Genomic DNA, 19111 nt, shown 5'->3' with positions numbered 1-19111 from the left:
GCTGGGAAAACCGGAAAATAGTTTGGCAGAAACTAGGAATAGATCAACATCTTACACCATATACCAAGATAAGGTCAAAATGGGTACATGATTTAGACATAAAGGGTAACACCATGGGCAAATTAGGGAAGCAAGGAATAGTTTAACTTTCAGATCTATGGATAAGGGAAGAATTTATGACCAAACAAGAGGCCTTGAGCTTTACAAGATATAAAATGATTACTTTTGATTATATTAAAAAGGTTTTGCACAAACAAAACCAATGCAGCCAAAATTAGACAGAAAGTAGAAAACTGGGAAACAATTTTTACAGCAAGTGTCTCTGATAAAGGAATCATTTCTCAAACATATAGAGAACTGAGTCAAATTTAAAAGAATACAAGTCATTTCCCAATTGATAAATGGTCAAAAGATATGAATAGGCAGTTTTCAGATGAAGAAATCAAAGCTATCTATAGTCATATGAAGCAATGCTCTAAATCACTATTGGTTAGAGAAATGCAAGTTGAAACATATCCCTCTTCTTTTGTGAGTTAATATGTGCTCTGAGAAGGGCATTGTTTGCCCATGACTAATGTCACTAATTATCAAATGATCCCATATAAGTCCCCTAAATTGCTGGTACAGATTAAAACAAGATGCCATAGGGTGAATATCCCTCCATTCATTCTTGAGGAGACAAGAAACAAGATGTAGTTAAGGCTGAAAATCCCAATAGAAAGCAAATAGCTATCTGGGGACAGTATGGAATTTATTACCACTTTGAACTATAAGGAAGCATTATGCTGTCCTCCTGACACTAGTGATCAAGGATAGTTAGGCCTAAAGGTGAGATCTGGCTTCTACATATGTCCATGACCAAGTGTGGAACATTTTTTTTTTTTAAGTTAGAGAATTGGAATGTCAATGAAAATCAACGATGAATATTGAAAACTTAGTATAAAGAAGGAAGAGCATCTGAATGCAGATGCTCTAAGGTGATACAGAGTTTTTGAATCAGAAAGGAACATTCAAATACAGATCCTTGCAGATGGTCCCATGCTGAATGCATAGAAAGTGAGTTCTAGTGCCATGCAGGGGCAGGCCTCTCCTGCCTTAGTAGCCTGGTTGAAGTCACTGATAGATGCCAGGACCCAGTAACAGTCTTCATGAAGTGATATCAACACCTGGGGAAACATGCCCAAGCTTCATAAGAGGAGGAACATTTCTGTTTCTTTTGTCTTTCATAGCCATCAATAGAATAAGTGTTCAAGTTATTTGAATGACTGATTAGGTAACTGGAATCCCAAAATGGCAGCAATATGCTAAGTATGCCGGAATGGCAGTAGGGAAGATTGTGTTCAAATCCTGCCCCCAGCATTTATTTGCCACTTACATGCTTGTGACTCTCAGAAATTCATTTATTTGTCTGAGCCTCAGTTTTCCCATTCATAAAATAGTAATGATAACACCTGTAGTATCTATCTTATATGTTTGTTGTGAAACTCAAATGAGATCATCATGCAAATATCTTTGCACAGCTTAAAGCCTGCTGTTTTTATTATTATCAGGCAAAAATAATTTTATATGCAGAAATTTGCTTTACAGATCTTACAGAACTCATTCTATAAATGTTAAAGGGTGTGCATTTTAGTTTGCTCATATAATATTGTGTTATCTCACTGATAAAATATTTGTGTTCCAGGGAAAAAACCCCAACAACTCATGAATAACTTGAATTTTCCTAAATCAAGTCTCAGCTTGTGGAGGGTGGGGACTGTTTCATTTTTGTCTCTGAATCTCCAGTGCCTAGTAAATAATAGGTGCCAAACAAATGCTTGTTGCCTTGTCATTTTTTAAAAAATCAGCCTTTTTCCTACCAAGCCATAGTGCCTTTCTTAACTGGAACTGGAACGTAATTATATTTTCTACAGTTTTTCTTTGTCTAATATGGGAGTTCTTAATCTGGAATCCATGAAATTAAAAAAAAATTTTTCATAACTATATTTCAATATAATTGATTTCTTTTGTAATATTGTTTTTTATTTTAATCACTAAAAACGTTCTGAGAAAGGGGTCTATGATAAAAAAAAATGGATTAAGAACCCTGGTCTAAGAGTTTTGGGAAACTGTTGAATAGTTATGAAATACCCACATAGAAGGAAAAAATGCGACCAATCCCATGTAGATCACAATACAGATCTTTGCCTCAAATGGGATGAAAGTGTTTCATCCAAAAGAATTATTTATGAATAAAATGATTGCTGAATGCCTTAGCAGTAAATGTTGATCGCTTCATCATAGCCCAGTCATGTTTTGAGAATCTATGCAAGCTGCATGATTACTTGAGGAAGCATGGAATGATGTGTTCAAATTAGGACCATCTGTGGGGAGAAAAAGTTTGGGTTTTTTTAGTCATTCTTGAAGAATGGAAATCTGATTCTCCATGCTAAAGTGAGTATAATCCTGTTTGTATCTGTAACCCAATAGGGCAGTTGTCTTGAAACAGGCTGACTTAACATGCAGTTCATCAAAGCTGAAGATGTTGTATAAGGGGAGGTTACTGCTAGCCACTTATAATTGCCCTTGAAATGGCGACATTATTTTGTCCCCAGATTTATTTCTGCTTAATCCATTTAAACATATTCAACAGGAATATGTGAATTATACATTAGACAACTGAAAGATGGAAAGGACTATTTAAATTAAACTGTCCATGGGCAATCCAAAGGAGGCAGAGAAAAAACTGTGCTGTATTTGGAGTCAAGGGACTAGTATTCAAATCCTGGCTCTACCCCTTAGTACTCTATGACCTTGGGCAGATCCCTTACTCTCTCAGGGCCTCAGTTTCCTTATAAAATTAATAGATTGGATGAAATGATCTCTAGGCTTCATTCCAGCTCTAAATTTATGATCCTATATTTGTGTTGTTATTGACAAAATTTATATCAAATAAATACTTTCCCCCAATTGTCTGAGTATTTCAGTCAAATGTATTCAACAACCCGAATTACACAGAAATTTTCTCAGTTCCACTTTGCTTTTCTTGAATAGGGTGGGTCAATTGAAGACATACAATTCTAGTCTAAATCATTGCTTTTCTTCTCTCTCTGAGCCTAGAATTCAACTCCACACTTATTAAACACCTATTAGATGCCAAGGACTGTAATGTATGCTGAGAATGCAGAGGTAAAAGATGAACTTATGGTATCCTGGGAAATCTGGAGATAGGGGTATATGTGAGCACAGTAAGCACAAGACGAGGTGAGGTATGATGGGGCAAAGGAGACATTCAAAGTACTGTAGGAAAATGGGGACAGGAGAGGATATTGAATCAGAACTGAGAAGCTGAACCTTAGCTGAGAAGGTAAGTATTCTGAAAAGGAAAGGTTAGGAGGAGCATTTACTACAAAAATGTAGGTTTAACATAAACTGCAGTAGCAGTCTGACTTAATGATAGTTAATCAGGACAATACTTTGAAAATTCTCAATTCTGGTGGTAGAAATACTTTGAATCAGAAAGTTTTTTTTTTAATATACAAAGGAAGTAATAAGTTTCTAAATCTGTTGCTATACAGTTGTTTCAATTGTGTCTGACTCTGTGATACCTTTTGGGGTTTTCTTGGCAAAGATTCCAGAGTGCTTTGCCATTTCCTTCTCCAACTCATTTTACAGATGAGGAAACTGAGGCAAATTGAGTGAAGTGACTTGCCCAGGGTCATAGAGCTAGTAATTGTCTGGCACCAGATTTGAACTCAGGAAAATGAATCTTCCTGACTCCTGGCCTGGCACTCTATTCACTGTGCCATATTTTCCTCAATTTCCTCATACGTAAAATGAGAGAGTTGGACCATATGACCTCTCAGTTAACTTCTAGCTCTAGTTCTATCTTATGATAATTATCTCAATGAGCATATAATCTAGAGAGGAGGAAGTAAACCTTATACAGAAATAACTATAGAACAAAGCAATATTTGTCAAAAATATATGAGTGGAACAAATGGAAGGATACAGTGTTTTCTGGATCTAAAATTACTTCCTTAATCCTCAGAGGCCATTTCAAAAGAACTTTCCAAATGCACCAGATCACAACCAGGTAATGACTTAAGCTCAGGAAGAATCTACCTCACTCAGCAATATTAGTGCATGTGACACTATACCCATCATAATTTCTTAGATTTATAGTATACTCTTCTAAAATTCCTAAAAAATTATCCTATATTAACTTAATGTCCCAGAATATCCTAAAGGGTTTTTCTTTCTAAAGTATTATTCTAAAACCAATTTGACTTGATTAAAGCAATTAAAAAACGATAAGTTCATATGTCCTGGAATGTTCCCTCTCCCTTGCCCAAACTGTTCGAAATCCTATACATTGTTCAGGGCTCTGATCAAATGTCACCTCCCCCATGAAACCTCCCTGATTGACACAGATAGTAGTGATTGCTTCCATTGCCTAATTCCCATAGCACTGCTTTGGATTGTTCTTGAGTTTATGATGTATAATCTTACTTCCCATTAGATTGTAAGCCCCTTGAGAATAGTGATTGTGTGACTTGGAAAGTGTATTAGAATCAAGATAGGATAAGATCAATGTCTACCAGGGTGCCCTCTTATGCATCATGCACACATAGTTAGACAAGATTATCCCTAACATGCAACAAACTCAGGACTTGATTGGCCCCAGGGTGGGGCAAGACTCAAACTGCACTTTCCTTGTATGTTTTCTGGTGGCTTTTGGCTGTTAAAGAGGCTTCCTGGTCACCCTGGGGCATAAAAAGTCTCTCCTACATGAAAAATGATTACTATAAGAGTTGGTATTTATATAGTGCTTTTAGGTTTGCAGAGCTTTTACAAGTATTTCATTTGATTCTTATAAGAACTCTTAGGGGTAGGTATTGTTATCTCCATTTTATAGGTGAGGAAACTGAGGCAAAATAAGTGACTTGCCCAGGTTCACATAGCTAGTGTCTGAGGCTAGACTTTGACTCAGGTCTTCCTGATGAAGGTCAAGCATTTTATCCACTGCACCATCTAGCTGCCTCTTAAGTTACCACATCCTTTTCTCTTGAATAGATAGATCTATTTCCACATAGAGAGGAGGGAGTTCACATCTACCTGAACTAAGCACTATTATATATCCTTGCTATGCTTGAAGGGACTTTCTCAACTATTGATTTTTTTTTTCTTGCATACCTGTTCCTTATGTTCCTTAGTTTGAGTTGGCATACGGTTTGGATGAATGACGTAAACCTCCTTTTGCTAACTACTCAATTACCTACAACTTCCTCATTTTGTTCCAACACTGAACCTGAATTGGCACCAGGGCCATCCCAAACAGAGGCAGAAGATATGGGATCTGAGTATAAGCCTTGTCTCTTACTACCTTTTTAATCACTCCAACTCCTGGGGCCTCAATTTCCTTGCCTGTAAAATGGCAATCTTAATACCTAGTTCCCTTAAAACATGGTTTAGTCCATGACTACTGGACTGAATCCTCCACCTCCTCCCCACTGGCTTTCTCACTCTGACAACTTCTCCAGACCTATAGCCTCTCTTCCTGTGATTGGTAACTTCCTCCCCTAGAACCTCCATTTGAGTAAGCGCCTAAACCAGCCATGCTCACTTCAAATTTGGCTCAGCCCATGACTCTATGGACTTCTTCTCCATCCGTGGTTACCTTCCTCTTCTTCCCTAAGACATCTTCAGCTTCCTTTTATGAGTTGTCTTCCTTCATTAGCATGAAGCTCCCGGAAGGCTAAAACTATCTTTTTAGTTAGTTTGCATCTGTATTCCCAGGTCTTAGCACGGTGCCTGATACATGTGACAAATGTTGTATGTATATATGATCTATCTATCTATCTATCCTCTATCTTTCAATCTATGCAAATATGAATGTTTGTATGTATATATGTATGTGTGTATATGTACACATGCATATGTATGCATGTGTCTATGTGTATATATGTATGTATATATGTATAGATATATAGATATACCTAATTACCTTCCTTATTGAGAGAATCAAATGAAATAATGGTTCATCAGCATGAAATGTTGTATAACCATATTTTCAATTTAATAAGTTTATGGTATAATATATAGAATGCCAGTCTTGGAGTCAGGAAAGTCAAAGTTCAAATTTCATGTCTGACACATTAGCTGTGTGACCCTAGGAAACTCACTTTGGGCTTGAAATAATTCTGTAAGACTTAGCCTTCTATGAAATTAGGATCCCAGAACGTCTAGACAAGTTAGAATATTGCGCAAGGTTTCAGAAGAGTAAATCTAATATGGATAAATATGTCTTATGGAGCTTTAAAGACTGACTTCACAAATACTAGGGGAAATATCATTAAATATCAATTATGGTTAATAATTAATTTTGTGTGAAAAATATCTGGAGGGATTAGTGAACTGAGAGCTCAATGGGAGTCACCTGTTTGATGTGGCAACTAAGAAGACAGATTTGATCTTGCTCTGCATGAAGAGAGTCATCACATCTAGTGATAACGATAGCTAGCATTTAAATAGCACTTTAAGATTTGTAAAGCACTTTAAAATATTTTCTTATTTTTTCCTTACAACAGTGCTGTAAGGTGGGTGCTATTTCATCCTGTTTTACAGATGAGGCAACTGAGTTATGTAGAAGCTAAGTTACTTGCCCAGGGTCCCACAGCTAGCAAGAATCTGATGCTGCAGTTGAACTCAGGTCTTGCTGACTCCAGTCCCAATGCTCTATCCACTGTGCCCCCAGCTGCCCAAGATGGTAGCTCTGCTGTGTTTTGCTCTGGTCAGACCATCTGATTATATCTGGAGTATAGTGTTCAATTCTGGGCTCCATAGTTGACTAACTGGAGACTATCTAAAGGAAAATCACAATGATGAATGTCCATTCTAGTGAAGATACATGGCATGTGAGGAACAGTTGAAAAAACTGGAAGTCATCAGCCCAAAAAAGGAAAGATTCTGGGAGATGCAATAATAGTCTTCAAGTATTTGAAGGGCTGTCATATGGAAGAAAGCTTAGATTTAGTCTGTTTGACTTTGGAGGGCAAAACAGTGATCAATGGGTAAAAGTTGAAAAGAGACGAATTTTGACAAACAGGTGGAGGAAACTTTTTTTTTAATGATATGGGGATAGAGGTGGTACCAGTGGATTAGAGAGCTTCCACATAAGGATCTTCCATGTCTCAATGCAGGCTGGCCCCTTCTCTGCAATTTACCATCTAGATTAGAGCTATCCAAAAGCCATATGAGTTACTTTGGGAGGTAATAGCTTAATGGCATATTTCTGGATAGCAGTATTCAAACACTGGGTGATCACTGGCCAAGTAAATAGTATGAATTTGACTAGATGGCTGCTCAGGTCTCTTCTAATTCTGGATTTTTTGTGATTCTGTGATACACAGTTATCAACAGGTTGGGTTCTACATTGGACAAGAGTATGTTTCCCACATGAAAGAAATCATAGATTATTCACATGGTCTTTTGCAGGGTTAACATTGCTACACAATGGCAGGACAGTTACAAAACATGAATGCTAATACATTGAACCTATTGGAAATAGTGGGTTAGGTTCCTGCAACCACCAAAAACTGTAATCTTTCACTAGAGATTGCTGCAAATACGCTTTTTGCACACAATTGTTTATAACAAAACATTAATTCTAATAGCATGCACTTTTCCTAACACAGTAACCATGAAATAACCTATAAAATGTAGTACACAAAATACAATTAGTAACATGCAAAACACTTTTTTCTCATTAGTAATTCCTTAGAATTCTGTGACCTTTTGTGCTAATATCTCAATAAAATTGACAATACTCTACTGCTGTAAACTTCTGTACCTGGGCTGCCTTCTGAAAACCAAGGGATAGGTGGGTGGGATTTCAGTAGCTGTTGCTGGAAGATAACAAGACTGGTGAGGTCCCAGTATCACCTCTGGCACTCTGAATGCACAGGAAGCTCTTTTTAAAAAAAATAATTAATTAATTTTTAGTTTTCAACATTCACTTCCATAAGCTTTTGAGTTAAATTTTCTTCCCCTTTCTCTCTTCTTCCCTCCCCAAGATGATGTGCAGTCTGATATGGGCTCGACATATATACACACACACACACACACACACACACATATATGTATATGTGTATGTATATATGTATGTATATATGTATATGTATACATATATGTATATGTATATATGTATATAAATGTGTGTGTATGTGTGTGTATATATATATGTTCATATTAAATATATTTTCACATTAGTCATGTTGTAAAGAAGAATTAGGACCAATGGGAGAAACCACAAGAAAGAAGAAACAAAACAAAACAACAGCAACAAAAAAAAAAAGAGCAAATAGTATGCTTCAATCTGCATTGAGACTCCATAGTTCTTTCTCTGGATGTGGACAACATTTTCCAACATGAATCTTTTGGAGTTATCTTAGATCCTTGCATTTCTGAGAAGAGCCAAGCCTGTGAAAGTTAGTCATTGCACAATGTGGCTGTTGCTGTGTACAGTGTTGTCCTGGTTCTGCTCACTTCACTCAGCATCAGTTCATATAAGTCTTTCCAGGTTTTTCTGAAGTTCCCTTGCTCATCATTTCTCATAGCACGATAATATTCTGTTACATTCATATACCACAACTTATTCATTCATTCCCCAATTGATGGGCATCACCTTAATTTCCAATTCCTGGCCACCACAAAAAGAGCTGCTATAAATATTTTTGTACATGTAGGTCTTTTTCCCATTTTTATCTTCTTTTTGGGATACAGACCTAGAAGTGGTATTGCTGGGTCAAGGGGTATGTACAGTTTTATAGCCCTTTGGGCATACTTCCAAATTGCTCTCCAGAATGGTTGAATCAGTTCACAACTCCACCAAAAATGCATAACTGTTCCAATTTTCCCACATCTTCTCTAACATTTATCATTTTCCTGTTTTGTCATGTTAGCCAATCTGATAGGTGTGATGTGGTACCTCAGAGTTGTTTTGATTTGCATCTCTCTAATCAATAATGATTTAGAGCATTTTTTTCATATGACTATAGATAGCTTTAATTTCTTCATCTGAAAACTTCTTGTTCATATCATTTGACCATTTATCAATTGGGGAATGACTTGTATTCTTATAAATTTTACTCAGTTCTCTATATATTTTAGAAATGAGGCCTTTATCAGAGACACGGATTGTAAAAAATTTGTTTCCCAGCCTTCTGCTTTCCTTCTAATCTTGGTTGCATTGGTTTTGTTTGTGCAAAAATTTTTCAATTTAATGTAATCAAAATGATCCATTTTATATTTCATAATGTTCTCTATCTTTTGTTTGGTCATAAATTCTTCCTTTCTCCATAGATCTGACAGGTAAACTATTCCTTGCTCTCCTAGTTTGCTTATAGTATCAGCCTTTATATCTAAATCATGTACCTGTTTTGACTTTACCTTGGTATATGGTGTAATATGGTGGTCTATGCCTAGTTTCTGCAATACTATTTTCCAGGAAGCTCTTTATTCTACAGTGGTGGGGTAAACAAGACCAGTGAAGCACCTCATAGGACACCAGCCACTCCACAAACTTTTACACATTGTGCCTTTCACTTTTTCCTTGAATGTGCATAGCCAGGAATGTACATGGTTGCCGAGAAAGCGAAAATGAATTCTAGAAGTCAGGAAAGTTAAACTGTGAATGATGGGTATTGACTATATGTGCAAGGTTCTATGCTAGGTGGGTGCTGGAGAATTGATAGCCCCTTCCTTGAAAGAAAATCTAGTAGGGGAAATAATAAATTTAAATTTTCATAACAGTATGTTTAATGACAATATTATTTTGATGACCATAATAATCATCTTTGTAATCCCAACAGAATTTAAAAATGAATAATAGATGAATGGATATAGTCACCATTTATTTTCAAGTTTTTCTAATGACTAAATCTTGGGATAGTCTTAACATTAATTTATTTGAAGAGGGGAATTTGAGAGGGAGTACTTACATGTAGGATTACCTATTATCTACATAGCCATTCAGCTTTATGCTCTGAAATCTTTATACTGTTCGTGTGGTTTTAAAATTCCTTTCAGAAATTCAGGTGTTCAAGTGAAGACAGAGATAGGAATTTATATGAAGGTCTCATCCAACTCTGGCTTATTGTAAGCCACTAAAAATACTAGGACTAAAAGTAAAACAAACAAACTGATAGAGATTGTCTTTTTCTCTCTCTATAAGTGCTATTATTGAATGAGAGAAGAATAGTATTATTTAACACTCATATAGAACTTTAAGATTTGCATTATTATATATGAGACAGTACTGCATAGTGGATAGAGAGTGAGCTTTGGACTTTAGAAGACTTGAGTTCACATTCTGCATCTGATGTAGATAGTGCTATGGGACCCTGCGCAAATCACATAACCTCTCAGTGTCCTAGACAGCTCTCTAAGTCTCCAAGTTACAGACTAATTAGTGATTTGAACTGGTAAGGGGAATTTCTAGAATAGCAGTTCTCTATTACAATAAAATCACAGGTTCAGAAAGAAATAGTTATGAAGTATCTGCATAAATATATGAAAATATTGACTGAAACTAGAGTAATCATTGACAGCCATAAAATTGATCTGGGTTACACTAAAATAATTAACTACTGTACTAAATATATTCTATATTTATTATTTTATGAATATTACTTCTCTATTATTTTAATCTGTCTCATCATTGGCTAATAACATGTATATTGTGATACATGTGTACTATGAGTCAGTGAAAAGTTTTATAAAAGATGCTTTGTTGACATTTTTGTTAAAGATACTTTCTAAACTTATTGTTTTGTCTTGTTTTTGCATCACTGTTCTTTATGTTTCATAGTTTGAATTAGCATATAGTTTGGATGAATAATTTCATTTATTGGTTGATTTTCTTTGCTTCATCTTTCCCATAAATGCAGAGTTTTAAGGCAAAAGTGCATATGTGCAGATATATCTATTCAGGAGAAGACATAGCAGGTATTTCAGATATATAAGGAGCCTATAAAATATCCATATCCTTTGACCCAGAGATCAAAGGCAGTAATAAGGCTCCCTACCCAACAAAATATCTGTAGGAGTAGTTTTTGTAGTAGCAAATAATTGGGGGGAAAAGTAGACTCATTCAAGTGGAGGATGGTTAAACAAATTATAGCATGAGTGTAATGATATATTATTACTGTATCTTAATATAATGGGATATTTCTGTGCCATAAGAATTGATGAATATAAAGAATACAGAGAGGCACAGGAAGTCTTATATGGATTGATCACAGTGAAATAAGCAGAACCAGGAGTCCATTATACATAACTGCAACAATGTAAATGAAAAGAACAACCAAAAACAACAACAACTCATGAAACCAAGCTTGGTCCCAAAGAAGAAACATGCTCCCTCCTCCTTTCTTTTAAAAGGCTGGGAACTATGGGTAAAAAATCATTGCATATGCTGAAATATATTACCCAGGTTGAAGTGAAGTCTCCTCCCCCATTCTATTGCCTTCTTACTCTTTGTTAGAGGGGTAACAAACATTTTGGGTAGAGAAGGAGAGAGAGAGAGACAGAGAGACAGAGAGACAGGGAGAGATTGGAAAATAAAGGTGATGGAAAATGAAAACACTACAGTAAAATTGTTTTTAAAGACATAGGGAGTGTAACTGACCAGCTCCAAAAATTTGCATGGGGTCAGTCCCTAGTTTTGAAGTAGATATCCCTGTTCTAGATGAAAATGTTTGATAAAGAACTAAACCACATGCTTGAGGGATTAGATGAGATTTAAAATTTCCATATATTCCTAGCAATAATGATTTACTTGCACATCTACATGAGCATAGCTATAAAAATTTATCTTAGATTCACTTAGTAATCATCCTCTTGTAGCTTTTTCTTATTTTAAATCACATTTACTACACTTAAAGCAGTAATATATTTCCTACAAATATTTGATGAAATGTGTTTGTATCTATCACTATATTGAAATATAAGTACATATAAGGTCTTTTTCAGAAAATGAAAATTTTGTGCCATCTCCATATGTTGCGTGGTTATGAGACTTTGCAGCTTTTTGCCGCAAAAGGCAAACAGATCATTTTAAAGTGTTTAAAGTAGTAGTTCAATTCACAGTATCTTAATTTTCTACTCTCTTGCCTGCCAACACCCTGAAGGGTCTCCTGAAAACTTTCCATTTTAAACTTGAATCTATTAATAATTTAGCACAGTGATAACTCTTGATAATGCTGGAAGTAGATGTGATGAATTCTCCCGTTCCAAGACTGAGTCATCCCTCGTTCAATATAAGTGAAGAATTAATTTTTGCTTCAGTAGCTAACTCTTTCTTTGGTTTTTGCTGTTTTTTCTTTTGTTTCTTTCATCTAAGAACCTTTTCATCTTCAGAGAAATCAAAAGTAAGGAGGACTTAGTCCATTTGAAGTCAGATATAATGCATAATCTCTCAAAGAGAAGATATGGATGAATTGCAATCTGCTCCACTGAAATGAATGGCCACATTGATAAGATCACGGAACCATTGAAGTACCAAGTGACAAACTTAAGAAATAGCCTCCGAATCTCAGTCTCCCGAGCATGTCCCTTCATTTTAAGATATAACCGTTTACATTTTGTTTAATTCAATTTTGTCATGTAACTTAAAAAAAAGTTTGGTGATTTAAATGACTTAATAACTTTTTTCCCTCTTTGATTTCTTAGTTCCCAGTGCTCCCAGAAATGTTACTTTATCTGATGTCCAAGCAACTAGTGTAACTTTGACATGGGTAACACCGGATGATATTCTTGGCTACTTTCAAAACTACAAGATTACCATCCAACTAAGGTCTACACAGTGTAATGACTGGGATCCTGAGGCGTGCATTGAACAAAACCAAAACCACTACCTGTATGAACCTGACCTTCTTGAGGAGACCATATATGGACTGAAGAAGTTCCGATGGTATCGATTCCAGGTAGCTGCTAGTACCAATGCCGGCTATGGCAATACTTCAAATTGGATTTCCACAAAAACTCTCCCTGGTCGTAAGTAAAAGCTTGGGTAATACTATAGTATTTTCATGTTGATCTTTATTTTAGATAGCTGTGTAAAGACATTGAACACATCCTCTGTTTAAAACATAAGCATTAAGGTTTCCACTAGTGGTGTTCTTTTCAAGGACAAAAACTCTAAGTAGTTCTGCTTCCTCAAAGCCACAGAGGGAAAAAACCCCACAAGGTATGGGTGGACCACCCCTTATGTATGTACTCACAGTTCTTGCTCAGCAACCTGAGTCGTGAGTTCTTTTTGCTTTGCAGCCTAATAGAAGACTTTTGATCATAACCCATCAATGAGTCATCCTCATTCTTTCTTGAACTAAAACCAGGCAAGAAATATCTGCACATGCTTAGAGGAAAAGCCCTTATAGTTCAATCTACCTAGGCTACTCTTATTTTCAAGAAATTTTTCTGTCTCCATCACCAACCCTCATTCATCACAGTTCATACTATGAACTATTCATACTACTCATCGCAGTTCATAGTATGAACTATTCATACTACTCATCGCAGTTCATAGTATGAACTATTCATACTACTCATCGCAGTTCATAGTATGAACTATTCATACTATTCATCACAGTTCATAGTATGAACTAGAAGAAGAAGAAGCATGATGGTTGTAGTAAAGAGGTGTCAAACTCTGGGCTGATAAAACTCCTGGATGCAGTCAGAACTAGATTCAAATGTAATTGGAAAAAATTTAACAAAAATAAATAAAGATACAATACAACATAGATAATGTTAATTTTGGGTGTTCTAAGTCAAGATATGGCAGCAGGGATCTGATTCTATTTAAGTTAGACATGACTGGTATAGTGGATAGAGTGCTGGAGAGGAAGTCAGAAAGACCCAATTTCAAATTCTACTTCAGACACATAAGTACTATATGAACCTCTGCAAATCACTTAACCTCTCTATTGAAGGAAAGTCCATAGAAGCTGGGGGTGGGTTGAGACAGGGAAGGAACCAGGAAAAGCCTCTTGCAGAAAATGGTGTTTGAGCTGTCTTGAAGGAAGGCGGGGATTCTAACTGTGGGAATTATGTAGGGAAAGCTTTCCAGGCATGGGGGAAGGCTAGTGCAGAGGCGTGGAGAGGTGGGAGATGGAGTGTCATATCAGGAACAGCAAAGTAGGGTGGATCAGAGAATGTGTTGAAGAGAGTGGTGTGTGTGTGTGTGTGTGTGTGTGTGTATAGAGAGAAACACACACACACAGACACACACAGAGACAGAGAAAAAGAGGGAGAGAGAGAGAGGAGAGAGAGAGAGAGTAAGAGAGAGTGACAGAGAGTAAGAGAGAGAGTGACAGAGAGACTGAGAGAGAGGAGAGAAAGAATGAGGGGAGTGAGAGAGAGAGTGAGAGAGGTGAGAGAGTAAGAGAGAGAGAGAGAGACAGAGAGAGAGAGAATAGAAAGATAAGAAATCAGCTTGTGAAGGGCTTTTAATAATAAAGAAGAATTTCTATTTGATTCTTAAGATAATAGGGAACCACTGTAGTTTACTGAGTAGGGGAGTGAAATGGTCAGATCTGTGCTTTAAGAAAATCACTTTGGTGACCATGTGTATGATGGATTAGAGAGGAGAAAGATTTGAGGTAGGGGGACCAATTCAAAGGCTATTGCAATAGTACAGATTAGAGTTGATGAGGACTTTCACTAGGGTTGTAGCTGTTTGATTGAAGAGACAGAGATTGCACCAGAGGCTTGGCAACTAAAGGCAGGGGCAGAGAAGGACAGAGAGTGAATAATTGAGAATGCCACAAAGGTTGCAAACCTGGTTGACTACAAAGCTAGGAAGAAATGCCCCTAAAAATATAGGAAAGTTTGGAAAAGGTATAGTTTTAGGGAAAAAAGATAATAAATTCTATTTTAGAAACACTATTTTTGAGATGCCAATGGGGTATCCAGTTCATAATGTATAGGCAGTTGTTGAAGTGGAGCCTGGAGCCCAGGAGTGAGACTGGGGCTGGATATATGATCTGGGTATCATCGACATACAAACGATAATTGATTCCTTAAGAAGGGCAGTAGGACAAGAGAACAAGGCATTAGATAGTAGAGGATAGTGTAAAGTTGTCCTAATTCACCAAGTGGTCATGATTGAGAAGGGAGGAGGGTATAGTGAGTACAGGGGAGCATGGTCTGGGAAGGCACTGAGGAGTAGGGGAATTGGAGGTCATGGGAAGGATTTAAGGTTTCAGAGTAGTAAGGAATAGGTAGAGATGTAATGACAAAAATGATAATCAGATATAAGAATTTTGGAGTTTTTGAACAAGGAAACAATATTTTAGGTGATGGCAAGGTCAAAGTTATGGCCAATCCCTTAGGAAGCATGTGTGCAGTACATAACTTTTCTCATAACAGCAGAAATATGGAATTTGGAATGATATGTATCTATGTAGCCCAGGAACTAACATCCTGCTTGGAAAACTGGTATAGAACATTGACTAGATGAAAAAAAACTATTTTTGCATAATTATACTACATGGCTCTTCACTTTCAATGGAAAAGCCATCACAGTACAAAATTCTGAAATAGCATAAATTATTTTTAAAAAGAATTTGTGAATTGAAATCAATATATTCAGGAGGAAAACACTATTTGAAGATCTATTGCACAAACTTAGATACTGAATTTCAATAAAAATAAAGATATCGAGTTATGTAATGCTTCACATACACCACCTCATTGACTTTCACAACATCACTGTAAAGTAGATAATATTATTGCTGTTAGACACATTAGAGATGAGGAAACTGAGACTTGGAGATAGTAAGTGATTTTCCCAAGATCATACAGTCAATAGGTGGGAAAACTAGAAGTCAAATGTATGTCATCTGACTCTCTGTCCAGTGCATAAGTCCCTGTACTTTCCTACTCAGTCTGCTTCTACAGTTTTAAAGTGGAATAGAAAATGAAAGTATTATTTAGTTGAGGTAAAAACTATTTCCTTCACCCCACAATGCAGACAAGTGGGCTAAAGATGGATTTTTTCTCCTGCTATCTAAGTGATTATCTTTTTTATGATATATAGACACAAACTCTACATGGATATCATTTATCCTCCATGCGCTAACCCCACCACCTCTCCAAGAACAACATGATAGAAATTCCTTATCACAAATAACAAAAGCTAGCAGAATTTTATGCAGTTTGATTTTTAGGCCTATTTTAATGACTCGCCACCATATATAAAAGCAATTTCTTATGGTAGATGGTGTAACAAAGTAGGATTTGAGAATCTGTCTAGCACATGAAATAGTTATTTGTAAGGCTGAAGAACGACGCAGCTCCCAAAAGAGCATGGGTTTAAAGTGAGGATGGAAAGAAAGGACAAATCTAATATGCCTTTCCTATGGACCACCAGGAGTGGAGACAACAAGCAGCGAAACTCCTGGGGCAGCACTTAGGTTGTGAAAACCACAGGATACCATACTCATGAGGAATTTTAACTACCCAAACATCTGTTGGGTAAAAAAAAAATTCAACAAAACATTCCTCATCAAAGAAGTTTCTAAGGAATGTGACTTTATGATCTAAAAATGGAGAAAAATCTCAAAAGAGGAGAGTTCCTCTAAGAAATTATTTTATTCAGGGAAAAGAAATATGAAATTCTTGATGAAATTATGATTTTTTTATTAGTCAGTACTCTTATTTTGCATGAAAACTGCATTATTGCTTAAGTATGGTGAGATCTATAAATGATGCAGGTGAAATTTGTACTTTTTGGAAGAAGATAAAACATAATGAAAAGACTAGATCAGCAAGTGCATAATAAGAGACTGGAAAAGAGAATCTCAGAATCAGAGAAGTCCATTACGTGATGCCAGATCTCCTGAAGAGTCTACTTACTCCTCCCTGGACGTGGAAATAGTTTACTCTGGGAACCCTGCTGTACTATGATTAACTTAGTTGAAAACTGTTAAATGACTTCCATATTGGTAGAGCTGGGAGGTCTCATAACCGGGTTCCCATACATGCTCTTCATTTCCACTACTGGTCACAGCCCTTGTGAAGGGAAATGCCTGGCAAAAATTCTCCTTGTCTTTACCCATTATCATGTTTTTCCTTTGTCATTTAAAAATTGCATCATGGGAAAATGCCCATTTTAATTTTTTTTCTGAATCTTGTGCCATACAAATAATTGAATGGTGGGTGCCACAGTAAGACTTCTGAGGCCTTTCTGATTCAGTGTCTACATTTTGAGCTCTTAAAATTTCCCATAAGCCTATCTATTTTGCTAATTAAATTGTCATCTTTTGAGTTAACAATCTGAAAAACCCAGGATAAAGTGTGTAATAATGTAATTTGTGGCTAATAACTCAAGAATTATTGAGAATACTGGAAGGAATAAATAATAAATATTTCTTAATTTTGTCTTAGTAGCCTGACAGAAATTGGCATGAACAAAAAAAGTGAGGTAAAAAATATCGGATATTAATTTGCATAATTATGTAGCATCAAAATTCCCAAATGACCTGGGGACTGAGCAAAGAGGAAGAACAATTTCTTAATCTCGGCTACTATTCAATTATAATCACTTACAGGGAGAGCAGAAAAATACAACATAAAACAATTCACATCTAGAAAAACTGGCTAAGAGAGTGGATAGAGTGTTGGTTTTTGGGTCAGGGGTGGCCTGAGCTCAAATTCTACCTTGGATATTTTGTAGCAATGTGGTCCAGCAAAGAACCTTACTTTTCTTGTCTGTAAAATAGGAATAATAATAAGCATTATTATTATTAGTTCATGGAGGCATCAGATGAGGTAAAACATGGAAAGTCCTTTGCTAACCTTCAAAAGCGACATGAATATGAGCTGATAATTATTAATTTGTGTAGGAAGTCAATTGGGTCATTATTAGAAACCACTCAGCTATTTGCTGAATGGCAGATTATTAATCACATTTTTAAAGGTATGGGTAAAACCTGAATACCTTTTTGCCTACCTATGTTGATCAAAAATTCTTCCTCGATGTAAGATTAAAACACTTCAGCTAGAATGTCTTTTAGTTCAAAAGCATTATAAGGATGGTCGCTAGGTCAGAACAAAGCATTAACTAACGTGCTTTCAGTTTGGGGAAAGAACACCGGCAATTTGTAACTCAGTTGCATTACATTTCCTTAGGGTCAGGTGGACCCTCTAACCTTCCAGTCTCATATTTCATCTCTCATGCTTCATTCAAGTTCACTTTGATTCCTCTGGGAGGGTTCTTTCCTTTAACTCAGATCATAGGATGATAGGTTGGTAGACTGAGAGCTGGAAGGGACCTTGGAGTCATCAGGTCTAACCCCCATGTTTTACAAATGAGAAAACTGAGACAATGAGAGGTTAAATGACTTCTGTGGCAAAACATAGCTAATCCATGTTGGAGCCAGGATTTGAACCCAGCTCCCCTAACTTACTGTTAAGATAAAATCTGAAACTCTTCTACATGTAGTCACCCCATTATCACTTTTACCGCTGCCTCAACATCACCAAGGCAGAACCGCAAATACAAATACATAAACTTCAGCCTTCTTCCTTATACTTATTTTCTCCTTGCAGCTATTTATGATGTCAATTTTAACCCTTTTTCAGCTATAGAAAAATATTAAGATTGAGAAATGCACAAATGTTTTTTTGTCCCTGCACACTACTTTAAGACTGATAACCAGTGCTGGACCCAAGCTATAGCATTCCCCTGTCTCCTTTCTTCACTGAGAGCCCTCTCTGCTCTAGACCCCACCACACAGCCCAGACCAAGTTCATTTCTGGGGGAAACATGACCACCTAGAAGAAAACTCAGACTCCTTTTCTTTGGCTCTTTGCAAACCTACCCCAGTACCTCTAGGGAAGATTTTCTAATAGCTTTTGGTTTGGCCCATGTTTAACTCTCACTAGAAGAGGGAGGAAAAAGGTACTCAGGGAACAATATAGATAAGGTATGGAACAGGTATTTATTTTTACACATAAAAGGAATGCTGAAAATCATAAAAGACTAGGAGAATGCATTGAGGAGACTTAAAACAGTCAGTGACATTTCTTGTAATTTCATTAATGAGACTTAAGCAGTTAGTAACAT

General features: G+C 36.4%; 1 protein-coding gene across 1 annotated transcript in view; it reads left to right on the top strand.

Moving 5' to 3' along the window:
• PTPRQ (protein tyrosine phosphatase, receptor type Q) overlaps positions 1-19111 on the top strand; it is a 268160-nt gene that overhangs the window by 143214 nt on the left and 105835 nt on the right. Inside the window, exon 26 of the mRNA XM_027842510.1 lies at positions 12712-13035. Within this exon, the coding sequence (XP_027698311.1) occupies positions 12712-13035 (324 nt within the window). The remainder of the gene's footprint in view (positions 1-12711; positions 13036-19111) is intronic.

This window comes from Vombatus ursinus, unplaced genomic scaffold (genome assembly GCF_900497805.2).
Source record: "Vombatus ursinus unplaced genomic scaffold, bare-nosed wombat genome assembly UNPS02014874.1, whole genome shotgun sequence".
Classification (NCBI taxonomy): Eukaryota; Metazoa; Chordata; class Mammalia; order Diprotodontia; family Vombatidae; genus Vombatus; species Vombatus ursinus.
Note: the sequence above shows the minus strand (reverse complement) of the source record. Positions and strands in the feature narration are given on the sequence as shown.